Genomic DNA, 27722 nt, shown 5'->3' with positions numbered 1-27722 from the left:
GTGGTGGTGCATGCCTTTAATCCCAGCACTCGGGAGGTAGAGGCAGGCGGATGAGTGTGAGTTCGAGGCCAGCCTGGTCTACAAGAGCTAGTTCCAGGACAGGCACCAAAGCTACAGAGAAACCCTGTCTCGAGAAACAAAAAACAAACAAAAAAAAAAAAAGAAGAAGAAAATGTATCACAAGCCAGGCAGTGATGGCGCATGCCTTTAATCCCAGCACTTGGGAGTCAGAGGCAGGCATATCTCTGTGAGTTCGAGGCCAGCGTGGTCTACAAGAGCTAGTTCCAGGACATTTCCAGAATATACAATATCTTCTTCTGGCCTTTGAAGGTAATTGCACTCACATGCACACATGTTATAGAGACACACAGTCACACACATAATCAAAAAGTTAAAAAAAAAAGAAAAAATTGCTACATCTATTGATTTTCCTATCACAAAAGATTTCCCTTTAGGACATGATGCTGTTGGTAATGTTTTATTAGCCGTAGAGGGTCTTTCAAAATTGGAATCCAGGTAATTTATATCTAAAGTCCCAGCATTCAGGAGCTGGAGGCGGAAGACTGCCATAGAAAATTGAAATGTATTGTCAAAAACCCTGCCACTGTTTTAGCAACTAAGTTTATGTATTTGAAATCCTTTGTTGTTATTTCAACAATATCTACTGACTCTTCACTATAAATAACTAGATTTAGGTAAATGACTATCTTTGCTTACTCACTAGCCCCAACCTCAGGCTCCTTTTATAATTCTCTTGCTTTTCTACCACACCTAAGGTGAAGGTCTGAGTCCTTTGAAGCCATCTATGAGGCTAGGATCAGCTCACTCTAAATTGTTAACGCTGACACTCTGCCTCTTCCTTTGAGTCACAGATGCTCTTTATGACATCTAGAATGATGACTAATGGTCAGGTTTTAACTTACCGTTCCCAGACCCATCAGAGAAATCACTGCAGTAACTACAGCGTTAAGAAATTGATTTTTAAATAATAAGACTTAAATGTTGAAATTACTCCTTAATCCACTGACTCCAGAATGGCTATTATGTTAGTCATGAAAACAACATTAATCTTGCCATATACATCCATCAGAGGTCTTGGGTAACTAGGTATATCGTCAACAAATGGTGAGATTTTTGAAGTGAATCTTTTTTTCTGAGCAGTGGGCTTAAGATATTGAGTGAACTGCATTTGGGGAAAAAAGATGTGCTGTCGTGCAGGCTTTGCTGTTCCATTTAGCAAGCACAGGCAAATTATACAAAGATTTTGTATAATTCGTAAAGGCTTTAGGATCTCCGGAATAACAGATAAGCACTGGTGACTTAAGGTGAGTTGGGCGTGGTGGTGATGTTATTCTTTTTTAAAAAATGCTGCAAGATCCCAGCGGCAGTAGGCAGCAGAAATGCTGTAGGTCCCAAATGGTGGTAGCGGGCCATGTGGTGGCAGGCAGTGGGCTCTGGGAGCAGCTAGTCCCAGGCAGAAATGGCTGCCGGTCCCAGAGCGGTGGCCTGAGCGGTGGTGGCAGGCCATGTGGTGGCAGACAGCAGGCTCTGGGAGCAGCCAGTCCCAGGCAGAGGCGGCTGCTGGTCCCAGAGCAGTGGTGGCGGGCCATGTGGCAGCAGGCAGTGGGCCCCAGGCAGAGATGGCTGCTGGTCCCTGAGCAATGGCTGGTCCCAGGCAGGGAGACACATGGCAGGCGGGCAGAAGACAAAAACATGGATAGACACGACATGCAGGGTGAGGTTGAATGTTTATTCAGGGGGTTATGGAGGAGGAAGGGTGAAGGGGGGGGACAGGGAAAAAGGGAGAGAGAGAGAGAGAGAGAGAGAGAGAGAGAGAGAGAGAGAGAGAGAAGAGGAGAAAGGACAGAGAAGGGGGGAAGCAGAGAAGTGGGGAGAGAGGCAGAAGCAGAAGAGAAGCTGCCTCTCTGAGAGGAAAATGGAAAAGAGAGCAAGCTCAGGCCGGAAGCTGAAGATCAGCCTGCCTCAGCGGATGGGGAAGGGTAATGGGTGTGGCTTGTCTCTTAAAGGGACCAAAACCATAACAGGTGATACACACTTGGCCGGCACAGCTCTTGGGAGGCCAGGTGCTTTAGGGACTTCTCTCTAGGTGACAGCTCGGCTGACGGGAGGAGAGGGCTGTTTTGGCTCACAGCTCAAGGCACTTCCATTATGATGGGGAAGCTATGGCAGCGGGAGCTTGAGATAGCCGGTCTCATGGTATCTGGTGTCGGGAAGTAGGCGTGGACAAAAGCTGGTACTCAGGTTTAATTCTCTCTCTCTCTCTTTGCTTTTTGTTTTTTGGTTTTTTGAGACAGGGTTTCTTTGTGTAACAGTCCTGGCTGTCTGAAAACTCACTCTGTAGACCAGGTTGGTCTTGAACTTACAGAGATCCATGTGCCTCTGCCTCTTGAGTGCTGGGATTAAAGACGTGTGCCACCACGCCTGGTTCCTATTTCTCCTTTTTATTCAGTCCTGGACCCTAGTCCTTGGAGTGGCACCACCCACAGTTAAGTTAGTCTTTCTACCTCAACTAACTTAATATAAACAATTTGATGGAGATAGCCCAAGGGTAACCTAGCCTAGGAAGTCTCTTCCGTACGTGGCCAGGGGCTAACCTAATCTCTGTAACTCCTCACAGGTATTCCCAGAGGCTTGTGTCCAGACCATCTGAGGTAGACCTTGTAACTGTCACAAATGAGCCAGGAAGATTGAGAAATCAAAACTAGCTTTGACTGCATAGTGAGCTCTTTTCTCAAACAAAACACAGTAAAACAAAACACCTTACATAAAGTCATCAGTTGTACTAGTCTCTAACAAGGAAGGCAGCTTGGCATGAGGCCAGACATTGATCTCTCTCCTCTTTATGAAAGTCCTTGATGACAACTTCCTCCAGGTACAAATGTTTCATCTATGTTGAAGAAAAATCTATTGTTTGTTGTAGTCACCTTTATCAAAGTCTCAGCTCGGGCTGGAGAGGTAGCTCAGTCATTAAGAGTGAGCATTTGGGGCTGGAGAGATGGCTCAGTGGTTAAGAGCACTAGCTACTCTTCCAGAGGTCCTGAGTTCAGTTCCCAGCAACCACTGGTGGCTCCCAACCATCTGTAATGGGATCAGATTTCTTCTTTCGGTGTGCACGAAGACAAAGCACTCATACATAAAATACAAGAATAAATAAATCTTGAAAAAAGAGAGCGAGAACCTGCTGCTCTTCCACGGGACCCAAGTTCAGCTACCTGCTCTCACACTGGGTGGCTGTGTGCTCGGTTGGTAATTCTCTTGAGATACACTGTGATCCCTTGGTGAAATATTGCTTGAAGTCTCCTCCTGTCTTCATTCCATGATAGACTTTGCTGACTTCGTCCCATCTAACCGCCCTACCCCCCAAAAAGAGACTATATAAGGTGCTGTATTTTTTTATTTTTTTATTTTTTTTTATTTTTTGGTTTTTTCGAGACAGGGTTTCTCTGTGGCTTTGGAGCCTGTCCTGGAACTAGCTCTTGTAGACCAGGCTGGTCTCGAACTCACAGAGATCCGCCTGCCTCTGCCTCCCGAGTGCTGGGATTAAAGGCGTGCGCCACCACCGCCCGGCTTTATTTTTTAAAAATATTTATTTATTATGCATACAATATTCTGTCTGTGTGTATGTCTGCAGGCCAGAAGAGGGCACCAGACCTCATTACAGATGGTTGTGAGCCACCATGTGGTTGCTGGGAATTGAATTCAGGACCTTTGGAAGAGCAGACAATGTTCTTAACTACTGAGCCATCTCTCCAGCCCCACTGTACTTCTTAATAAGCTTGCTTGGCATAAGACCTAGCTCATGCAAGACCTCACAACCCAGCTTTCCTGTCTTCTTTATGTTTTCATCTCCTGGCTACCTTCACTTAGGACCCTGTCACCGAAGAACAACCTGTTGGTCCAGGTCAAGACAGATAGTCAGGATAAAAATCAGAACCTGAGGCTCACTCATACACAGTGGTATGATGTCAACCAGTCATGATCATGAGACATTTCTAACTGTAATGTTCTTAGTCCACAAGATTATTAGAGGAATAAAAAGACACTATGAAATTGTGTCCCCTAACAGTGCGGGTGTGCAATAAATGTTACTTTCTTTTCTTTCCCTTTCTTGTGCCCTGGGTTGGGGCATGGCTCAGTAGTAGAGCATTTGCCTAGTATGTTCAAGGCCTTGGGTTCAATCCCTAGCAGTGTAAAAATAAATACAAAAATAAAAAATTTCTTTTTCATGCCTTACTTAGAATGCATAAAATGACTTTCTACTCTCATGAAGTATGTTGATGATGGTATGTTATATATCCATGAGAAAATGTAAAATATTAAAATAATTAGCACTTGCTTATTATTAGCACATAAGATGCAAATTATAAGATTTCCACAAAGGACCAAATACAGGTTACAAGAAATACATTAAAAAGATTAGAAGTTCAAATTGTGGGAAACTGAGTAGGACAAGATGCCTGCCATCATCCAGAGATGAAGGTAGTTAGCTCCCTTATGAAAATAAACAGTTACGAGAATGAGTTTAAGATGAAACACCGAGCTTCCTAATCACCATACTCAGAAAGTTACATGAGGAAGTTATCTAAGGACCATTTCCACCTACCCAGTTAAAAAAGATGGATCACGTGGATCACTGACCCAAGAACATCAAGCAACTTAATTGGATGTATTTTAGCAGTGCGATTGGAGAGTAACTGCTAATCTATCAAGACACGACTTTTAAAAGTTTTTTTATAGCAGGAAACTAAATATAGGTGAGATACAGGTTGAATTTCTTCTTTTGTGCAACTAAAAACCAGCATAGGCTAAACTAGAATTGCTGAAGAAGCTCCCTAGGGATGGATCAGCTCTACTTCTCAGAAATCTTAACTCACACAACCAGAGAACAGGTTATCTGTCTGCTGCGGACACGACAGAACTCCATCCAGAAGCATTCTAGTCTATATAGGAAGCAGGTAGACAACCAAAAGAAACTCGTGCTTAGAGGATGAGAATGTGGCTCAGTGGTAGAGTAGTTATCCAGTGTGTGTAGGGTCCTGGGTCCTAAGCCCCCACTGCAAATAAAAAGTATTTTGTATCTACTAATATGGACCATGTCTTCATTATCTTAAATAATATCAGCCTGCTCAACGGGAGTTATTCCCAGTAAGATACATAAAGCCACACTAATCAAAAATATATTGAAAACAAAAAAACAAAATACAAAATATTACGCTTTATGATTTTAAAGAAGAATATTAAGCCAGGAGAATCTTCATGAGTTCAAGGCCAGCCTGGTCTACATAGTGAATTCCAGGCCACATAGGCTACATAGAGAGACCCTGTTTCAAAAAACAAAACAAAAATACCCAAAGAATCAAAAACTAAAAAACCACCAACTGAACAAGAAATAATAAATAACAAATAAATAAATAGAAGTATTAGCACAGACATGCCTATGAATTTTCTAAGAGTTTAAAACAGAAATAAATAATATTTGAGAGATGTCATAAATGAAAATATTTTGGCAATCATCCATAACGTAGTAGTGACATTGTTGTTTATATGCCTCTAAAGAGTATCTTTAAGTCCACTAAAGATACTTAAGACATTGAAGTCTTTTTCTAGCCAAACAATCTAGATCTACAATGTTCACACTGAAGAGCATAGACTTATTTATTTAATCAGTATTCAAACTACTTATAAGATTTTTGATATAAAAGAATAGTCATATCAGAGGTTAGAACCTGTGTTACGATGCATGGTCACCAGAATATGCCTAAAGCCTTTTCTGGGAGTCTGGACGTTAGGATCTGGGTAGCAATTTCCTCCTGGTTCAACAGGTTCATTAAGATTCAGGATGTGAACAGCTCACAGGTCTCAGGAAATCCCTGAACTTATCAGATTCATAAGGCCCCTGCTGGAGAGATAAGACACCCAGATCTGTGGACTGCTTGCATATTCAGACAGCTTCAGGGTTGGAGCTTTCGTGAGTCAGCACCCAGGCTGGGGTTAATCTTTTGGAGATGCAGCTGCCTTTGAGTCACCCGTGTTCCTGTAAGTAACCTCAATAAACTTTTTAACATGCTGAATTGGACTTTGGTAGGCTTGGCGTCATATCAGTGCCTTATCTGGGGTGAGGAGAAGTTGGTTCATGTCTCTGCAGGAAAAGCTGTGGAATAGGACCAGTCTCATAATCTGAAGACTGTTTTAATTTGTTGATATGTGCACTAGCAGCCTCAGCATTTCAACATGTATTAATGCATTTGCACCTCACTGTACAGGCAGCCATTGGCCTCCTTCCCTGCGACGCTGGGTGCGGTGCCACAGGCCTGTAATTCCAACACTTATTAGGTGAGTCAGGAGGAACAGGAGTTCAAGATCCTGCTCAGCTATGTAAGAGGTTCAGGACTAGCCTGGTTTAAGACAGATGCTGATTCAGAAAACAAACGGAAAAAAAAAAATGAAAGCCCAAACTCAGAGCATTTCCCTGACATACATAGACAGGTGTGGAAGAAATCATATTTCTCTGTTTAAAGCTGACTTCTATGTGGTTTATAAACCGTGATGAGCAATCATGTAAGCTTGAAGAGGCCGCCCCGAGTCTGCTTTCCCCTTCCGTTCACACATGCAGTGAGCCCGACTTGAAAGATTGACAGCTCATTTCCCCTCAGGACTGGTCCGCTGGAGTCTGGGCAGGCACGCCTTTCCCTTTCACTTGAACCAAGTTGCCAAGGTAAGTTTCTTTCATCGTGGGTTATCTGCCTGAGCACGGCACTTTCATTTTTAGAGCGGACCTTTCACATTCTGCGCAGGCGTGCGCTTATGACTTGTTACCTGTGGGGTCATTATCTCGGAGGGCTGTGAGTGTTTGTTTAAACGAGGGAGTGGGGTAGCAAACCACCAGCAGGGAACACTGGAGCTAAAATGTTCAGAACTGGGGAGAGGGCTTGTGGAGTGAGTGCCACGCCGGCCAGCAAGAGCAGCCTTGGGAGCCTTTTCTCTGTTTTCCTGGAAACACTAAGTCATAGACAAGGAAGGTTCCTATGTAGGGGTGCTGCTGTCATCTTGAAGAGATTTAACAAACAATACCTCCAGTTCTCTGAAGTAACCAAAACCTTGGTCCAGGGATTGATCAATTTACTGGGTTATTGTTTTGAAGTTATTGTGTTTATTGTATATTTGAGGGGAAAGAGGGTCTTTTGATCTGCCTACAAAAGAAAATAATTTTAAAAAAAATCTATATTTATTGAGGCAACGTTTTTCTGTATAGCCCTGATTGTTCTGGAACTAGCTCTGTAAATCAGACTGGCCTCAAACTCAGAGATCTGCCTGCCTCTGTCTACTGAGTGCTGATATTAAAGGTGTGCACCACCACGCCCACCTTATTTTTTTATTTTTAATGATGTATATTTCTGTTGTCTGTGTGTGGGTATGCGCAGGTGAGTACATATGGTTCTCCTTCTTCCTCGGGATCATGGGCTGCTGGTCCTCCACGGGGGAGAGAGCAGACGTGGGGAACAGGGTTTGGAGGGCTGTGGATATGATAGAGGCAGCCCTGGAGACGATTTCAATGAGACAATGCAACTTTATTCCAGAGTATAGAAATATGTAGGTTTGGGGACAGTAGCTGGGGAGTCGCCTAACTTGCCGTAAACAACACACTCCTATCATAAGACTTCGTATGTGATATTAGGGTCCTACAGCAAAGCTCCGAGTCCAGGTCTTAGTTACCGTGTCTGCAGCAGGGAAAGGCTTCTAGCAGGGAACTGTGCCAAGAGTCACGCTAAAGATAAATGAGGCGTCCAGGTTCAGAGACAGCTCTAGATAAGGTCAATACTCTGGACCTAGAGGGTTTTTCCAGATAAGGACAGGGAGAGAGCTGGAAGTCTCACTGGGGAGGGAGTCCCTTATGTCGTCGAGCTTGGATAAAGCTATCGGGCCATTATAGACTGCAACCTCTGACCAGCAAGGCCTCCCAACAGGTGTAAGTGTCTGCAGAGGCCACAAGACAGTGTTGGATGCCTGGACCTGGAGTTATAGGTGGGTGCCTGGAACGAACCAAACTTGGGTCCTCTGCAACAGCAGCATGTGTTCTTCTTATTCCAGCCACCCTTGCTGCAAGTGGCCAATGTTAAAGAACCTCACCACCTGAAATTTATCTCAACACGTTTTTTCATAAACCCTGGGAGAGAATTGCTAATATTTAAGACAGAAAAACACGCTACACTTAAAGACCTCAGCCTCCAATACCAGGAAACAAACCTTGAGCCAAAACTGTGCTCCTCTCTAGAGTCCTTGCTGATTGTGACACTACAGCCTTTTAAGGGGAAAGGTCTCCTGAACTCAAAGGGTGGGGTCTCTGAGTTTAGCATATCAGTGAAGTACTAAATAGGATATAAGGCCATAATATAGGAAGCTAATTCTATTGTCCTACTCTACCTTGGGGTTCCTGTATCCTAGGAATTTATAAGTTCAGGGGAGACACTAGCTGGGATATAAGACATGGCTGACACCCCCCTCCCCCACTGGAGCAGTCTCTTAGATGTGACATTGAGATGACCATGTGACTTTTGTTTGGATGTGTATGTGCTGATTTGACTTCCACTGATTCATGTATGTTGAACCATCCTTGTGTCAATGAAATAAAATCATCATGATCATGTGTGTGAACTTGTCAGTGTACGTGTACTGTTGAATTCAACTTGCAAGTATTTTGGGGTTTTTTTTGTTTGTTTGTTTTTTGGTTTTTCGAGACAGGGTTTCTCTGTAGCTTTGGAGCCTGTCCTGGAACTAGCTCTGTAGACCAGGCTGGTCTCGAACTCACAGAGATTTGCCTGCCTCTGCCTCCCGAGTGCTGGGATTAAAGGCATGTGCCACCATCGCCCGACTAACTTGCAAGTATTTTGTTGAGAATTTTTTTGTCTATGTTCTTCAGAGAAATAGTTCTATGGTTTTGCTGCTGTTATGCTTTAGATTTATTTTATTTTATGTATATGAGTGTTTTGCCTGGATGTCTGTGTACCATGTATGTCTGCTTTCTGAGAGGGCACTGGACCCCTGTAGTTGTAAGCCACAACTGGGAACTGAACCTCGGTCCTCTTTGGGAGCAACTAGAGCTCATAACCACTGAGCCATCACTTTATCCCTGATCTACAGTTTTCTTTTTTTTCTCTTACATCCCTATCTGGCATTGCTATCGCTGGCCTTACAGAACAATCTGGGCAGTGCTCTCTCCCACTCTATAGAACATTTAGAGGAGCATTGGCACTAATCTCCTCCTCTAAGATGTGGTAGAACTCAGAAGTGACTCTATCTGAAATGTAACCTTATTTGAAAAGAAGGTTTTTATAAATGTTTTCAAATTAAAGGAAGGTTGTAGTTGAAAGAATTAGAATTGGCACAGGACTCACTCACTAAAATCAAGTTCTTAGTACAAAGGAGATCTATTTGCCCCAGAGGGAAAAGGGCAGGGAATAAGAGACAAAGACAGGAGACAGAGGATGAGAGAGAAGGGGAAGAGATCAAGAAGAAGGGAAAGGGTTTTAGTCCTAGAAGGATAATAATGGACTTTCTCTGGATAGAGAGGAGACAGACGTGGCCCACAGGCAAATGGCAGATTATAAAGTGGAAAAGGGGAAACCCCAAGTTAGGATGAGGTGTTCAATTTTAATTGGGCAAGTTAATTAGAGCAGCCAAAAGGGGACTTTTGATTGCTAGACTTGAATTTAATACTTTGATAGCTGGATGTTGGTGGTCATCCTGAGGAGGAAGTGACCAAATAAGGCAACAGAACTTGGTGGGTAGTTTTAGAACATAATCTAACAGTTTATTGAGGAGGAGGGAAAGAGGACAGGTAAGATCTTCCAGAGCCATGTTTGCCATGCTTGGGCCTACTAGATCCCTTCAGCTTAGAATGGACCCTAAATATAATATCGCTGATATCCTTGTAAGAAGAATTGAGTCCACAGACAGAGGGAAAATGGCTACGTGAGGATGAAGTGTACAGGAGTTAACTGTGCACAGACACAGTGAAGATGCTGTGTGAGGATGAGGTGCACACAGGAGTTAATCTTCTCTAAAGCAGAGTGAAGACAATCCCCTGAAGTTGGAACCATAGGGATTCTCCTCCTCTATAGGCTTCAATTGGAACACAACCCTTCAGACAAGGTGATTTCAGGCTTCTGGTCTCCAGGCCAGTGGAAGCAATTGATTCCTGTAGCTATTGAGTTGGAGGTAGTTTACTGTGGCAATTCTAGAAAGCTGACATAGGCATGAATGAAGCCTGTATTTAGGAACTAAGGTCAAGCAGCCCTCTGTCAGCTAGGTCTTTTTCTTAAAAATCTGTGTATGTTTGTGGTATATATAGTGCACGCCCTTCTTCATAATCTCTGTGTGTTTTATGTATAGTGTATGTGTACATATGTGTGTAGGTACATACGTTTATGCATACTTGTGGAAGTGTAATGTATACTGTATTGGTAAATTGTTTGATCTTACTGTGAGGCTGGCTCTAGAAGCAGAGCTGACCTCCACACACTACTTGAGACCCTAGTATGTGTGTCTCAAAGTGTTCTTGTTGTGTAACAGAACATTGAAACATTCTATCTCTTCAGGGAAGCTCCTTAGACAGGAAGGTAAACAACTCAAAATACTTCAGGAAGTTCCTGAAACTGACCAGATTCACTATGACCCTCCCTGCCAGGGTAAACAATAAAAACAGTCCTTCTAAGACCAAGAGTCAAGTTGCACGCACACATGAAAAAAATCTATGAGAGGAGATGAGCTGCTTGGAAGAGGGGCAAACCAACTAAGACACCTGGAAAGGACACAATCCAACCTCTTGAGCAGCCTGCAGGCTCTGCAGTGTCCTCCTGGTTCTCAGCTTTTGTGAGCTGTCACCTGTGCTGGGGTGGAATTTGATGATGCAGCTGCCTTTGACTCATTTCTGCTTCTCACCCACATTCCTGTAAGTAACTTCAATAAAACTTATTGGTTCACCAAACTGGACTTCTGGTGGTATACATACTTGGTCTGTCATGGGCTCCCTATCTAGGGTGAGTAGTCAGGTGTGTGTGTATGCGTGCACGTGTGTTATATGTTGTATCTTTCCAGGAAAAATCTTGTTACAAGATTCAAGTGTATTCAAGGCTGAAGGTCTGGAACCTTCTGGGAGAGTTACTCATGTAAATCTATGCTAAAAGGCAAAGGAAGCTGCACTCTTAGTTCTGTGGGCAATGGCAGCCACAATAGGTGGACTGCTCAGGAAAAGAGGGGCTTTGATCCACTGCTTGGCTTCTTCCTCCTACCTTCATTCTTTTGAGATCCAGACTACAGGATGCTGCTATCCACATTTAGGGTGAGCCTCCCTCAGTTGCTATCTCATGTTAATCACCTTTGCAAATGCCCTTTACAGGCCGAGACAGAAGTGTGTTTTAGTAATCTCTTAGGCACCTCTCAATCCAATCAAGTTAAGCAAGATTAACCTCATAAGTCCTCTCCTTGTCAACCTGACCTCCGAATACATTTCCTTATGGCATACTTAATCTCTGAACAAAGATAGCTGTAAGGTCATAGATTATTAGTGCTCTCTATACTAATATAAGAAGAGTCTTTAGCAACTCTGGGTATAATCAAATTGGAGTACCCATTCCAGAAGTCATAAAGCCAGCTAAACAAATTCATTCCTACAAATCTATTTCTTAAAGTCACTTTTTGTATCAACATGTGTTTTACAGTTGCCTACATGTGTAGAATATGTGTGTGTGTGTGTATGTATGTGTACAAATACACATGTGCATATACATACACACACATACACACAGATATATGATTTAATAGGTTGCCTTATAGATTGGAGGCTGAATAGTGTAATCGTGGCTGACTGCAGGCTGGTCAAACAGTAGCAGCTTAGTCCAAGAAAGTAGTAACCTCAGAACAAGTGGACCAATGATGCAGTCCTATTGTTAGGCCGAGGGCCTTGGGAGCTCTCTGAGGATGTGGTGAGTCAATTTTGGAAGGTGGAAAAGCTGGAGTCTCAGGTCCACGGTGAGGGCAGCAGTAGGTGCACCCTCTAGGAAGAGGGAAACTTGGGCTCACTCCTTTCTCCCATCTTTGCCCCTCCAGGCTCCCAGTCTGTCAGTGCCACCCACATTTAGGATGGGTCCTTTCCCTCAGCTGATGTTGGGCATGTAACTGCCTCTGAACACACACACACACGCACACACACACGCACACACACGGGAATATGCCTCACTGATCTCCTAGGTTTCTTTGATTCAACCAAGTTGATAACCATTATTGGAGCTTTTGAGTAACGTGACCCATCAGTAGAATCTCTGCCTCCATAGGAATGGGCTTGCCCTAACACCTGAGGTTTTTATGCACGGTCACTCTGGGTATAGCTTATGAGAAGTATGGTTTCAGTATAGACACAGAGCTCAGCATGTGGAGCCTCTTGTTTTTGGTTTTTTTTTTTTTTGGTTTTTCGAGCAGGGTTTCTCTGTGGTTTTGGAGCCTGTCCTGGAACTAGCTCTTGTAAACCAGGCTGGTCTCGAACTCACAGAGATCCACCTGCCTCTGCCTCCCGAGTGCTGGGATTAAAGGCGTGCGCCACCACCGCCCGGCTGGAGCCTCTTGTAGAAGGAAATCTGAGAGGGGTTGTTGTGTCCAGATTACGACCCCCAGAGGGAGACCACCAGAAAGGCCCAGACTGTATTAAGCAAGGTTTAATTAGCATAATACAGACATGTTCGGAACCCCTGTCTCCAACACCTCTGCAGCAAGGTAGAAAGAGGAGTTGTATCTCATCTGTGGGGTAAGTTTTTTAAAGGTATAACTACAATAAGGCTTTCTGAAGCTGCTTTTGTCATGGGTGCAAGGTCTTTTGCTCTCTCCCATCCTGCTTCTTTATCACCAGGTGGCTGGCTGGGCTGAGCTAAGTGACCTTGTGCTCAGAATCTCCCGGGTGGGAGAGGGGAAGGCCACTATCTTCCTGGGAAAACATTCTGCTAGGAAATTTCTTCTCACCCTTTTGAGAATAAGGGGTGAGGGTCGCACAGGGTATTTTCACATCCTTTACATTAAAGTGGGTAAAGGAGCTTGCCATCAAGCCTGCCAGCCCGAATTCGATCCCTAGACCAACATGGTGAAAGGAAAAATATCAAACCCTGTAAGTCATTATCTGACCTTCACATTTGTGTCATGGCACGCCTGTGCTTACACAGCGCGCGCGCGCGCGCACACACACACACACACACACAACACTTTTTAAAAGACTGCATAATAATACGTAGGTGGAAATGTCATCAGTGCTGGGCATTGCACACAGGGTCGATGAATATTTCTGTTGTTTCTGGGTCTTTCCTTTTCACACTATAGAACTCAAAAACAAAACTGAAAAACAATAACCCACATTATGTCACCTTGCAAGACAGAAGAGTACTGCAAGATGTCCTCCAGAGTCTTGAATGGTGATGAATGTATAGTTGGTTTGGTAGAAAGAGCTTTGGAACATCTATGGAAAGGTAGAGAGAAAGCAAGGTGAGAGTTGGTCTGCGAAGCCGTCTTAATTATGGCCCTAGGGATCTTATCCTATAGCGAGTCCTGGAAATAGGATAACTCATCAATTTCCCCGAAGTGAGGGGAGAGGGCTGGAGGGCTGGGCTTATTTTTTTCACACTTATCTATTTATGCGTATGTGTGTGTTTGTGTGTGTGTGCATGGGCACACGTGTGCCTTGCCACTGCACATTACATGGCGGTCAGGAGACAATTTGTGGGATTCAGATCTCTCCTTCTACTGTGTGGGTCCTAGAGATCGAACTCAAGTCGTCAGGCTTGCCAGCAAGTGTCTTTACAGGTTGAAGCATCTCACCAGCCCATGGCCTCTGCATTTACCAGAATGTTTTTTACCATAATAATAACAACAGGGGCTGGAGAGCTGGTTCAGAAGTTAAGAGCATTGCCTGCTCTTCCAAAGGTCCTGAGTTCAATTCCCAGCAACCACATGGTGGCTCACAACCGTCTGTAATGAGGTCTGGTGCCCTCTTCTGGCCTGCAGTCATACACACAGAGAGAATATTGTATACATAATAAATAAATAAATATATAAAAAATAACAACAGTAACTATTGTTTTTGTTTTTTTTTTTCAAGACGGGGTTTCTCTGTAACCATCCCAGCTGTCCTGGGACTCACTTTGTCGCTCATTTCCTACATGCTGTAGGAACGCGGCATGAGCATAGGCTAAGGTAATTCCTGAAGGCTGACAGCAGGTAGGAGTCTCAGTAACAACTTCAGGGATTATATACTTGTGTCCAGAAGAGTATCTGGGAAGCCGGTCAGATCACACACCATACAGGGTAGGATTCAGAATAAACTCTTGGCCTGCACTGCTAAACTGTGTGTGTGTGTGTATCCATGTGTGCATGAGTGCATGCTTGTGTGTGGAGGCTAGAGAGAAACCTCTATTAAATAAAATATTTAACTTGTGTGTGTTTATTTGAGCTTATAAGAGGACATCAGAAGACAACTTGTGGGAGTTAGTTTTGGTTCTCTCTTTCCACCGTGTGGGTTTTGGGTGGGGATTGAACTCAGGTTGTCAGGCTTGGTAACAAGTGCCTTTACATGGCTGAGTCATCTTGCTGGTCCATTTAAAAATTATTATTGCTCAATTGTACCACAAGGACATGTGCTCAACTATGTTCATAGCAGCTTTGTTTGTCATAGCCAGGACCTGGAAACAACCTAAATGCCCCTCAATCGAAGAATGAATAAGAAAAATGTGGTACATTTACACAGCAGAAAAAAAATAATGACAGCTTGAATTTTGCAGGAAAATGGATGGAGCTAGAAAACATTATTTTGAGTGAGGTAGCTCAGACACAGAAAGACAATTATCACATGTACTCACTCATAGGTGGTTTTTAAACATAAAGCAAAGAAAGCCAGCTTACAAACCACAATCCCAGAGAACTTATATAACAATGCGGACACTAAGAGAGACTTACATAGATCTAATCTACATGGGAAGTAGAAAGTAGAAAAAGACAAGATCTCCTGAGTAAATTGGGAGCATGGGGACCTTGGGGGAGAACTGAAGGGGGGAGGGGAGAGGCAGGGAGGGGAGCAGAGAAAATGTAGAGCTCAATAAATATCAATAAAATAAAAAAGAAAAAATTATTATTATAGGCAGGGTGGTCGTGGCACGTGTCTTTAATCTCAGCACTCAGAAGGCAGGAGGATTTCTGTGAGTTCGAGGTCAGCCTAGACTACAAGAATTAGTTTCAGAACAGACTTCAAAGCTACAGAGAAACCCTGTTTCAAAAAAACAAAAATTATTATTACTTTTTTTTCACGATAGTGATTCTCTGTTATCATCTTGGCTATTATCATCTGTTATCATTCTGGAACTCACTTTGTTAACCAGACTGGCCTTATACTCAGAGATCCACCTGCCTCTGCCTCCTAAGTGCTGGGATTAAAGGTATGAGGCATCACATCACCTGGCAAAAAATTATTTCCTTAAAGATAGGATTTCACTAGATTCACTATAAAGATCAGTATGGCCTGGGACTCACAGATATACCAGCTTCTGCTCCCCAAGTGCTGTGATTAAAGGGCTTTATTACAATTTTCTCAATGGTGGACAGGATGGAATCCAGGGCCTCAAGTATGCTCAGTAAACATTCTCTCACTAAACTCTATCTTCTTTATAGACAGAAGTTCCTGGCCCACCTGGTCTCGCAGCTGTTCAGTCCCAAAGAAACACACAGAGGCTTATATTAATTATAAACTGTTTGCCTATTATCTCAGGCTTATTACTAACTAGCTCTTACAACTTAAATTAACCTATAATTCTTGTTATGTTTAGCCACGTGGCTTGGTACTTTTCTTAGTAAGGCTTTCTCAGCTTGCTTCCTCTGCATCTGGCTTGTGACTGGTGCTCTGCCTTTCCTTTTCCCAGAATTCTCTTAAGCTGGTTTCCCTGCCTATACTTCCTGCCTGGTTACTGGCTAATCAGCGTTTTATTAAGTACGAGTGACAAATCTTTACAGTGTATAAAAGCATTATCCCACAACATACCCCCCCCCCCTTTTTTTCTTGCCTGAAGATCAGAAGGTAAAACTAAGCCCCTCTAGAGGCCAGGCAGGGGAGGAACACATCATTAATCTCAGGATTTGGGAGACAGAGGCAGATGGATCTCTGTGAGTTCAAGCTTACCTTGGGCTACACAATATCAATGCAGAAACAGACCCAGGTGGTGGTGGGTCACACACTTTTAATTCTGACACTGAAGGGGAATATAAAACAGGAGGAGACAGACGCTCAGGGCTTAGTCTGCAGTGTCCCAGCCTTGGTAGAGGTAAGATTTTTCTAGTGGCATGCAGTTTTGCTTTTCTGATCTTCGGTTTGAACCCCAGTATCTGTCTCTGGGTTTTTATTATTCATGCTACACTCCAGTTTAAAAAATTTCTATTTATTCTCAAATAAATACTCATTTATATCTGGATCTACAATTTAATATTTTAATTCCTATGAAAAACAGGAATAAACAAAACATATCTTTTAGGGATTTTTTAGTTAAGGATATAATGGGCACAAACCCCATTATTTACAAAGAACAACTGTATCAGTTACTTCTTGCGTTGCTGTGACAAAAGTCCCAATAAAAGCAAGTCAGGAAATGTCTTAGTTAGGGTTTCTATTATGAAGAGTCCCCTTGACAACTCTTATAAAGGAAAGCATTTAGCTGTAGTGGCTCACTTATAGTTCAGAGGTTTAGTCCATCACCATAGAAGCGAGGCAGCATGTGGGCAGACGTGGTGCTCGAGTGGTAGCTGAGAGTTCATACATCTTGACTCATAATTCCAGCACTCGGGAGGCAGAGGCAGGTAGATCTCTGTGAGTGTGAGGCCAGCCTGGTTGACACAGTGGATTCCAGGACAGCCACAGAGAAAGAAAAATGTATTCTTAGGGTTAGACATGAAGCTCAGTGGTAGAATGTTTGCCCCAAATGCACAAGGTCCTAGGTTTGGTCCACAATACTAGGACAAAAGAAAAAATCTGATATTCCAACATTGTACATACACTGTATGATTTCTAAATCTATATATTTCGACCAATATTTTAATTGTAGAGTAAAAGCTTCTCTAGTTGTTATTTTAATTTTTATTCCTTGTCAGCATTTCAAAGTCAGTATGTCCTAACTAAATGCATCTACTTTCTCTCAAATGTTGCTTGTGATCCTGCATTTCCTACTTTGTCAAAGTTTCTACCATATTGCTGAAGTTCTAAACCTTAAAGTCACGTGGGAGTCTTCCCTCTTCATGAACTCCACATTGGATTAACCCCAAGTTCTGTTGAATTTGATCCCTAAACAATGCCCAGCACGTGTCCTTTCCTTACACCGAACACTGCGGTTCCACAGTTCATGTTCTTACCAGCACTAATGTGATAGCCCCTTCACTAGTATATCCCTTTACTCTTTCCTCAACAATATTGTCAGAAGCATTTTAAAAAGCAAACAGACTGATTATACTTCTCCTTAGCTCAGAAGTCTTTGATAAGTATGTGTAGTACATACTTGTAGTCACAGCCCTTGTGAGGCCAAGACAGGATGTTCCTGAGTTTGAAGCCAGTCTGGCCTACATAGTGAGTCCCTAAAATAGACTGACAAATCTTTAATGACTTCTTCTTACTTATAGAACAATACAACCTAAGACATTGAGCATAAAGACTCATAATTTGGCCTCTGCTTATTTGTGCTGTCTTCTCCATTCCCTTTCTTCAGCTTAGTCTCGGGTTCAAACTGGCTGCTTCCTCATGTGTCATGTCATGACAGTGCACAGGCCGTGCTAGCTGCTGCTCCCTGCCTTCTCGCTTCTTCTTCAAGGCTTTAATCCATCCTTTAAATTTTAGCTCACTCTTTTCCTTCATGAAGGCTACTCACCCGGCCTAGAAATAATCCTGCCCGTTTCCCACTGTGCTGTGTGCCCTGTCAGTTCATGTAAAATTTGTGCGCACATCTGTTAGCTGGGTCTGCAATACTAGTGAACTCTGGTTCTTTCCTCGCCTCCCTTCTCTTCCCCTCTCTTTATAGCTGAGGATGATCTTGAATTTCTGATCCTCTTGCCTCCACCTCCACTGTTGGGGTTCCATGAATGCTTGTTTATGCCTGAGTTTGTGTGGTGTGTGGGACTGGAGACAGGGCTTTGTGCATGCTGGACAAGTACTACAGCAGCGGAGCCGCACTGCCAGCAGTAACTCTCATTCTTAACTGGAACAAGATCTTGGCCTTCAAGATTTGAGAAAGCAGCTCAGCAAAGGGCTGTGGTAGGAAGAGCAACCCCACCCTGATTTTACAGGAGTTTCTGAAAATCTACAGGCAATGTACTGTGGTACTGTGCTTTTTTTTTTTTTTTTGAATTTTCGAGACAGGGTTTCTCCGAAGCTTTGGTTCCTGTCCTGGAACTAGCTCTTGTAGACCAGGCTGGCCTCGAACTCACAGAGATCCGCCTACCTCTGCCTCCCGAATGCTGGGATTAAAGGCGTGCGCCACCACTGCCCGGCTGTACTGTGCTTTTTAAAGATTAAGAGTTTACTTTCCATGTTGCTTAGGGTGGAATCGGGCATTCCTCCTTTTGTTCTCCTACTGGATGTTACATAGGGGTCCTATCCCAGCACCATTCATGTTTACGTCTGTGTCTGAGCACATAACATAGGAGACATGCCATTATAGGGGAGGAAAAATAACCTCACCATCCTTCTAAATTGCTTGGTTAGTCTGCAAATTAAATTGGCACAAACAAGATTAGCAGAAGAACTACCTAGGTTGGCTCCAAACTCCCGTGTTCAACAGATTCTCCTTGACTCTGCCAAGAGCAGGTAGGTCTACAAGTGACCATTCTGCCTGTTCTAAGAGAGCAAGGTTAGTTGTAGATGTATGCACGGGAGTCCCACAGAATGAAACTGCAAGGCCAGATGATTGAAGCTCATGACACACAGAAAGGAACAAGAATTTCAAGTTTTAGTAGGTAGTGGGGACAAATTAATTAAGGAAAGTTAAGACAGCCTCCCCAACAGTAATATTGTCTACGAATAGCTAAGTTGCTTTCCTGATGCAGATACTTTATAAAATTTCTCTTTAACATTCTCTTTACAAAAAATGTTCCCTTATATTTTATTTTGGGTAGTGGAAGGGAGCCGAAACTCGTGTGCTGGATGGATCTCAATTTCTTTTAGTTTAAAAATAATCAACATGCAGAGGGACACATTTTTAGCGTGGCACGTTCACATTTTTGAGGTGATGTGTCCTGAGCCCCAGACACCATAAACGAAGCAATGTCATGATTAAGATAAATTTCTTAGGCCTCCTAGGTGAGCCTATTATGCACAGGCTGTAAAAACGCTTTACAACCCAGCAAAAAATGATTGTTTTTCAAACGCTGCATTTTCCAATCTTCCAGGCACTTTAATTGTTCTCAGACAGATGGTTAAAGCTCGACTACCGCACCCGCATATGCTAGGATAAAACCCGACTAGAGCGCCAAGAAAAAGATGATTGGCTGTGGGCCCCGAGAAGTTACACGGTTCCCCTAGCAAGAGCTGGGAAACCGCTGAATGTTCAGGTTTTGAAAACGGTTTTTGCATCGTAAAGAAAAAAGATTAACCTATCAGGAAGAACCGAGCACAGTCAATTACCAATCAAGAGCGGGAAAGGAGCCAAAGCCGGAGATACCTACGCACCACAGAGGACGTCATTCTTCAGCCTCTGCCAATAAGCCGCGGCAAGGGGCGGGGCAACAGGAGGATCGATTGCCCAAGAAAACAAACAATGTGTAGTACAACTGTCTAAACCCCAGCCCTCGGCTCCGGATGCCCTGGAATGAGCTCCCGAGCAAGGCGCTCGTGAGGTGCTCCCGGCTTTCTTCGCCCAGGGGAGTCGGGGCCGGTTGTCTCCTTTCCAGCAGAGCAAAGGCTTCCCTCCCAACAGCTCCCACGGGCTTCCAGAAAGCCCGCTGTAACTTCGCGCTATAGTTTACAGGAACAGCGAGTCGCCGGCTACCTGAGGGGGTGGGGCGGCGGCTGTGCGCAGGCGTTCTTGCCTGGTGGAGGCGTGGCCGAAACGGCCCGAGGAACCCTGGGAACTGTATTCCTCGCGTTCGAGAAACTGGTGCAGCTCCCGAGGTCTCTTGAACTACATTTCCCAGGATGCCTCGCGACCTCGGGGCGGGCCGTTTGGTTTGTTAATGAGTTCGAGAAAGCCGCGGCGCGGCCCACCAGGTTCCAAAACAAGGAAATGAAGGGGGGAGGCGGGACTGTGGGTGCCTGCGGGAGCCTCCGCCGCCACCGCGGAGGAGGAGGAGGCGGAGGAGGTGGCTGCCTCGGCCGCCGAGGAGTCCCTTGCTGAAGGCAGACCGCGGAGCGGCGGGCGGCGCGCGCGAGCCCGAGCGGCGGCTGTTGGAGAAGTGGAGCGGCGGCGGCGGAGGGACTGAGTGGCGGCGGCCCCCGCGTCCCGGTTTCTCTATGGGGGAAGCAGACAATGGATTATGATTTCAAGGCGAAGCTGGCGGCGGAGCGGGAGCGGGTGGAGGATCTGTTTGAGTACGAAGGGTGCAAAGTGGGACGCGGCACCTACGGGCATGTCTACAAGGCGAGGCGGAAAGATGGGTAAGAGCGCGGGCGGGGGAGTGGGCTCGCCCGGTCCCCGCCGCTGCGGCGATCCGGAGGGCTGGGTGGGTCGGAGCCCACGGGGCGAGGCGGCGTGGGTCGGGAAGCGGCGTCCCGGGGCCGACTCGGGGACACTTGTACTGCCGCCCCCCGCTGGCCGGTCGCGCCCCTCGAAGTCGTACAGCGCAGCCCCGTCGGGGGCGTCGGTCCCGCCGCGACTCGCCGCCGCTGCGTGCTTATAGCGGGCGACGGGACCCGGTGGAGACCGCGCCTGGAGGTGGAGTTGAGAGGTTTGGTCCCGGGGGACTCGCAGAGGTCTGGGAGGGCTTGACTAAAGAGTTACCGCTATGGCCCTGTGCTGGTGACGGTCGTAGTGGAACTTCCAATCGGCGCAGCGCCTTCCCGGGGCGGCTGTTTGAATGCTCGCGGGGGCGCCGCCCGTGTGGTGGCGGCGCGCTTGGGTCCTAGCAGGCCCTTGGGGGTCTGACTCCCTGGGCGCTGTCAACCCAGCCAGCATCCCTGTGACTTACCTGCGGGCTTCCTGACACTGACAGCTCACCTGCTTCCGATTCCACGTCCTAACGTCCTGAATTCAGCAGTCTGAAGATGGAGAGATAACTGATTACTACAGGCGTTTGGTGTTCTTTAGTGCCTGCCTTTCCTGCCTCATGGCTATTTTAGGCATTCCTCCACCCCCCTTTAAGACAAGGTCTCTCTGTGCACTCCTGGCTGGCCTGGAACTCAGAGATCCTCCTGCCTCTGCCTCTCAAGTACTGTGATTAAAGGCATGCTCCACCACATCCCCCCCTTTTTTTTTCTTCAAGAAGAAATCTTGAGTATTGTATCCTCCTGTCAAATGACTGTGAGCTTTGGTAGTGTATATCGAGAACCTAGACCATCAAGCACAGAAAACTGAGTCACAGACTCGGACCTGAACCACAGATTCTTAGGAGTTGAGGGAAACTATAGGAATCTCTTGGGAAGCATTTATAGATTGTTTTATTAGTAAAAGACAAACTTGATAATGTATCGCGATGTCTTCTTCAGGGCAGAGCAGGACGGGTAGCTCCTGCTTCTGGCGTACAGATGATGGGTTTAAAGCCTGTTGTCTCCTTGGTCCCATCTCGGAAGAAATTCCTTTTCCCTGGGTTCTGTAACTAGGAGAGACAGTCTCCGACGCTAAGGACTGTCAGACTATACAAAAGAGAGTTTTTAGGATCGTAGTGGAGCATTTTGAAAAGCAGATTGTCACCACAATCTTCTATTTGAAGTGCTAATTAGGGTGCCTTCTTCACACTCCTGTAATTTGATTGGTTGGGTAAAGAACTCTAGCATCAAAGTAGGCAGTGTACATGCTAATTTTATAAGAGAAAAAAAGCATAAGCGTATGAAGTGTTTCATATACAGTGCTCTGAAGATTAAAAGTACTGTCCAGGTTTCCAGGATGACTACTGTTGCAGGTACAACTGTACAGGCCAAGCTACTCAGCTGAACGAGTTGTTTCTTTTAATTACCATGTGTCCTTGAGCGCTCGCCAGGAGCTGTAGGGTACTATAATTGACTTGTACTTTGTCTTTGGAGTACCCACTCTAATGGTTAAATTGGTATTCCAGTGGGAATCCGCCCTGGGATGTTTGAGAAAAGGAAATCCAGTGCTACTGTTTGGACATTGTTACAAAATAATTGAAGTGGATCTCCCCCCCTTCCATGCTAACTTTGTAATACACTTCATCTAGAATTAAAAATAGTTTTAATTTAAAATATTTTTATTTTTGCCTGGAAACTTTGAGAAAATTTAAAAATATTCTGATTTTGAATTTCATTGAATGACGGAACTTGCAACAAAACCCATTGCCTGCCTGCTTCTCCGTGTTTTCCATTATGTCTTTCTAACAGATCTTGATTTAAATACACTTTTTCCTTGAGTAAAAGTGATAAGTCAGATAAATAAAATAAGGTCAGTTGTATGTTCAAGGTAGAATTAAAAACAGCAGCAACAACAATAACAAATGATTTATAGGCAGAGGCAGGCAAATCTCTTTGAGTTTGAGGCCAACTAGGTCTACAGGTCGTGTTTCAGAACTGCCAGGGCTACACAGAGAAAGTCTGTCTTGAGAGACAAAACAAAATAAAAAACCCTCAAACCAGACAACCCCCTAACCCCAAAACCAAAAAATTCCTACTTAGAAATACTAGTTCAGACCACTGTATCACATGTAAAACAAACCGTGATAGGTTTTATTTATCTTATTTTTCTTGGATTGAGTGTTGGTCTAGATTCCTGGATTTACACTAAACACCCAAATCTCTTGTTGTGGGCTGCTGGTGGGATTAGTTTTATGTTCATTACTAATCAGCAGTTTGAAAGAACAGAAGGTTTTGGTGATGGTTCTCAACAGTGGTGCAGATTTGCTTAGTAAAAGATTTTACCCTCTGATCATTGTGAAGTACTGTTCACCTCTTTTCAGGTTTGATTTTGGTAAACTGTGGGAAAAACAGTGATGCTTGATGCTATCGTAGGGAGCAAGGGAGATGTGGGCCTGCTTGAGAGAAATGACTCCAGCATATATAGCACTCTATGGTTATATCCACACACTAACATATATCAACAAAAAATGGTTAGGTCTTTAGAATAACGGAAGACATAACCCTCAGTAGAAAAGCCTTTGCTTAAGCTTTAGTGATAGCTTACACACAGTTCTTCAAAGTGAGATATTTAATATAGGCTGTATCATGCAGTGTAAATTTATAGCACGCTAGAAATGCAAGATGTGTCTGGTTTTTTAATATTTAATTGGTGCATAAAGATTTACATACTTGTGTGGTACTAGATGATGTTTTGATCCATATATACATTGTATACTGATTAAATCAGGGTAAAGGTGTCTCCTTGCATATTAATGTGTCAAAAACACTCAAAATTCTTGTTTCTAGCTTACTTGATCATGTTGGATATCATGATTATATACAGTTTCTTTGCTGTACAACATGGCACCAGGGTTTATTTCCTCCAAGGTTTTTTTTCCTTTAATAGTTTTTGCTCACTAATTTTTTTTTGTTTAGAAGGAAAAATTGATTCCCTTTAACGAAAACAATCAGACTTGGGCCCTCAAGATAGCACGTCGGGTAGAAGGACCTGTTGCCAAGCATGGGGCCAAAGTTGGCTCATGGGGATGCACATGGAGGAAGGAGAGAACCATTTCCACAAAGTTGTCCTCTGACCCCTACGGCTGTGGCATGTGGGCTCCCTCTCTTCTGAGGCATTCAAAGTAAATAAGTGACTAATAAAATAAAATCAGGTTTACCTAAAATTCACTTATTAGAAATATTTTGTGTGGACTCTGGCATCCATCTGGAGGTCAGGAGACCTCACTGCTTCTCATCTATCTTTATCTAGTTCTGGGGCTGAATTCAAGTTGTGCTCCTGGCATTATCAGACCTTCACCTGCTGAACCATCTTGTTGGTCCAAATTTATTTTTGCTGGGGATAAATCTAGGGCCTTGAGACTACTAAGCATGCAGTCTGCTCTGAGCTATGCTTCCAGCTCCAGGATATTTTAGATTTTTTTAGTCTGAGTGAGAAGTTATGCAGTTTTTCTTTATTAGTAGAAAGTTCTAGGCTGTGCTGGGGATGTAACTGAACTGGCAGAGTGCTTGCCTAGCACCCCGAAGGCTCTGGGTTGTACACCACGTAAACTGGTCTTGTAATCCCAACTCCTAAGCGTGTGGAGCCAGGAGGATCACAAGTTCAAGACCATACTTGGCCATATATGTCTCAAAAACCAAAACAAAACTGAACATAAAAATTTATAGTGACAAGCCTGAAGACAATGCTTTTCTAGTTAGGAACACTTTTAATAAAAAGATATTGTTAAAATGTCTTTTCATTAAAAGGGCCAGAAAAACCCGACGCCACAGCGTAGAGTTCTGTATGAACACTTGGCCTAATGTGAGTTGCATTTCCAAGACTAAAAACAAAGTTTTTGATTCATGTTTTTGAAAGGGACTTTAATTCAGTGGTTCTCAGCCTTCCTAATGGTGCAGCCCTTTAATACAGTTCTTCATGTCGTGGTGTCCCCCAACCATAAAATTATTTTCATTGCTGCTTCATAACTGTAATTTTGCTACTTTTATGAATTGTAATGTAAATATCTGATATGCAGGATGTCTGATATGTGACCCCTGTGAAAGGGGTCGCGGCCCATTGGTTGAAAACCTCTGGTAATTAAAAATGAAATGGCTGCCAGGGCTCTTAAGGAATTTGAGTTCTTTTCTGTGAGTTGGAGGCCAGCCTGATCTACACAGTGAGTTCCAGGCCAGCCAAGGCTACACAAAGAAATCCTGTCTAGAAAAAGAAACAAACAGGAAAAAGTTTCGGTTTTGTCTTAAGGTTTCAGATGAGTGGTGTGTGATGTTTTAATGTGTCATTAAGTCCTTTACAAGTAGATGTAAGTACTTGTGGGTATACACGGGCAAATAGTAGGTGCAGCCGCATCTGCCTATTTCGAGTGGCGTTTTCACAGTTGCTTGGTAGATGAGCATGTTTGCCTTTTTATTGGTGGCTTCTGGAGGCCGAAGAGTGGTTAGCTCTGTGATAATAGTGTTTTCCAACTGTCAAGAACTTTAGACCGTCTAGTCTGACTCCCCTTTTTTGCACATGGGAAACTCAGAGCTCTGAGAGGTTTGTTGAGCCCATTGTCACACAGCACTTAGGAAGCCTGCGGTCTAGATAGGAATTCTTGTATTTTGTGGTACATTTTCCTTCCTAATGAGAAGCAAGCCAAAAAAGCCAGTTTGCCTCTAGCGTTGGTAATTTTATTCTGAGCACTCCTTTCATGAAAAAAAAAATGTACCCATACCAGAAATATGGAAAAAATGACATGCAAAGGGCATTTATAAAAGGAGTGCAGAGGAGGAGGCAGCATTCGGGGTAAAGCTCAGCGCTTGAATAAGACTCCAGATTCAATCCCCAGCGCAAGGCAAACAACAGAAGAGACTGTGTGCCTAGCTGCTTCTGCTGTTGCTGCGGTAGGCCTTTATTCGCTGTGCGCGGCAGCGGGATTGGGGTCTGCCTTCAGTCTTTTCTCACCGTGGACAGCGATCCAGGTCGCTGCCATTGTCATTTCCTGAAAATTAAGTCAGGCATATTTTATTTTTGTTTGGGAAAACTGTACATTTCTTATGTCCCACAGGATCAGATCTACTCATCAGTACCTTAATTAGGCATCGAAGACATTTGCAATGAGATCCTGACCAGTTCCCTGATTCACTTTCGTAGTGCTGGACTATGTTTTCTAGGACTTAGGTCTTTCGTGTCTGACATTTTAACTAGAATGGGGTTGTCATTGTCCCGATCTCTTTATCCTCACTATCTGCCAATTCTTGCTCATGCTTCAATACCCATCTCTCTGCTTTCTTCCAGAAGTCTTTCCGTAGTCACTCGCTGAGCTCAGCTATGCGTCGCTTCCTCCTTCCCGATGTAGCATCACTATAAATGATGTTACAGTCTCTCAGAAATTGTTAGCTTCAGTGTCTGCTTCAGGGTTGAGTACACACACAATCAAAACTTATGCTAGCTGTGTGTATGGCACATACTTGTAATACCACCCATTACTCAGAAGCTGGAGGCAGGAGAAACACGGCTTCAAAGCCCAGCCTGGGTCTCATAGTGAGACGTTGTTGGAAACAAACACAAATTGTTGAGTTTTTAAAAGTGCCACAAATGGGAAAATGTGTTCTCTTAACCTAAGAAAAGATTGAAATTATATATATGGGTGTACACACATATACATAAAACATGCATACATGCATGTACCTATGTATGTACATGCACACACGTATGTGTATATAGTATACACACAATCTGTACACATAAATACATACACAGTACATAAATACACATAAGGTATATAACACATGTATGCATAAAAACCATACATAATGCATGTGTACATATATATACTCACAATATATACATTGTATATATGTATAGTTTTTTGAGACAGGGTCTTACTGTGTAGCTCTGGCTGGCTTGGAACCTACATGCAGATGCGGCTGGCCTTTGACTTACAGAGAACCGTCTGCCTCTACCTTCTGTGTGCTGTGACTCAAGACATGCACTAATAGGCCTGATTTTCCCCCCAGTGACTGTTTGAAATTGAAGTGGTGATGTTATATGAAAGAGGTGACTAGATATATTTCTGTAGCATTAACCAGACCCAGCGATTTTAGACTAACCTGAACTTGAACGTCCGATCTCTTCCCCACCTTTCAGTGCTAGGGTTATAGGCACAAGTCCCAACAACACCTGGTTAATGTAGTCGCTGGAGGCAAAGCCAAGGCTTTGTAAGCCTAGGCTGACCCAGTAGCAACGTAGCTACTACATTCCCAGCTCTCTAGCTCTAGTCAGTCAGTCTGTCAGTCTCTCTCCCTCTCTCTCTCTCTCTCTCTCTCTCTCTCTCTCTGTTTATATAATTTTTTCCCCTAAGGAGTTATACCTTTAAGCTGCCTCCCTCCATTTTGGGACAAAGGCTTGCTATGTAGCCCAGGCTGTTTTTGAACTCGCCATCCTCCTTGTTCCAGACTCCAGAGTGCTGGGACTGTAGGCGCATACTATCTATCATACCTTACAGTTTCTTTTAATAGATGTTGAGAAGGAAAATAGTTATTTTGAAATAGTAAGCATTTTCCCTCTTCGACCAGACCAGTTTTTGCTAGACTGTGAATTCTGTCTTATGTGCTTTTAATAGCAATTTTATAGCAATGCTTAGGTAATGTCAGCACTCATATATTTTAGGAATTCTTTTTTGATGTTACAGATTTATGGTAAAAGTTATTTTTAGCATTTAGTAAATGAGGTAAACATTGGTTTATATTATATAGCTTACTTTTTGTAATACAAACTTTCAAAAACTTTATTTTTGAGGCCTAAGGGAAATAATTTTTCAGTGACTTTTGATAAAAGCAGTAGTCAGCAAACTTTATGAAAGAGCAGATATATTTAGATCTTGTGCAGCCCTCTCAGTTGTGCTGACCTGCAGTTGAGTCTGAA

At 43.8% G+C, this 27722-nt stretch overlaps 1 protein-coding gene across 2 annotated transcripts in view; it reads left to right on the top strand.

The window, feature by feature from the left end:
- Positions 1 to 20393: 20393 nt before the first annotated feature.
- Positions 20394 to 27722, top strand: part of Cdk19 (cyclin dependent kinase 19) — a 141731-nt gene continuing 134402 nt past the window's right edge. Inside the window, exon 1 of one of the 2 annotated variants that reach the window (XM_075945082.1) lies at positions 20394 to 20671. In XM_075945082.1, coding sequence (XP_075801197.1) covers positions 20544 to 20671 — 128 coding nt within the window. In that variant the 5' untranslated portion in view covers positions 20394 to 20543. The remainder of the gene's footprint in view (positions 20672 to 27722) is intronic. The other variant, XM_075945089.1, reaches the window with a different exon arrangement.

This window comes from Microtus pennsylvanicus, chromosome 1 (assembly GCF_037038515.1).
Source record: "Microtus pennsylvanicus isolate mMicPen1 chromosome 1, mMicPen1.hap1, whole genome shotgun sequence".
Classification (NCBI taxonomy): domain Eukaryota; kingdom Metazoa; phylum Chordata; class Mammalia; order Rodentia; family Cricetidae; genus Microtus; species Microtus pennsylvanicus.
The sequence above is the reverse complement of the archived record's forward strand: the minus strand, read 5'-3'. Positions and strand labels throughout refer to the sequence as shown.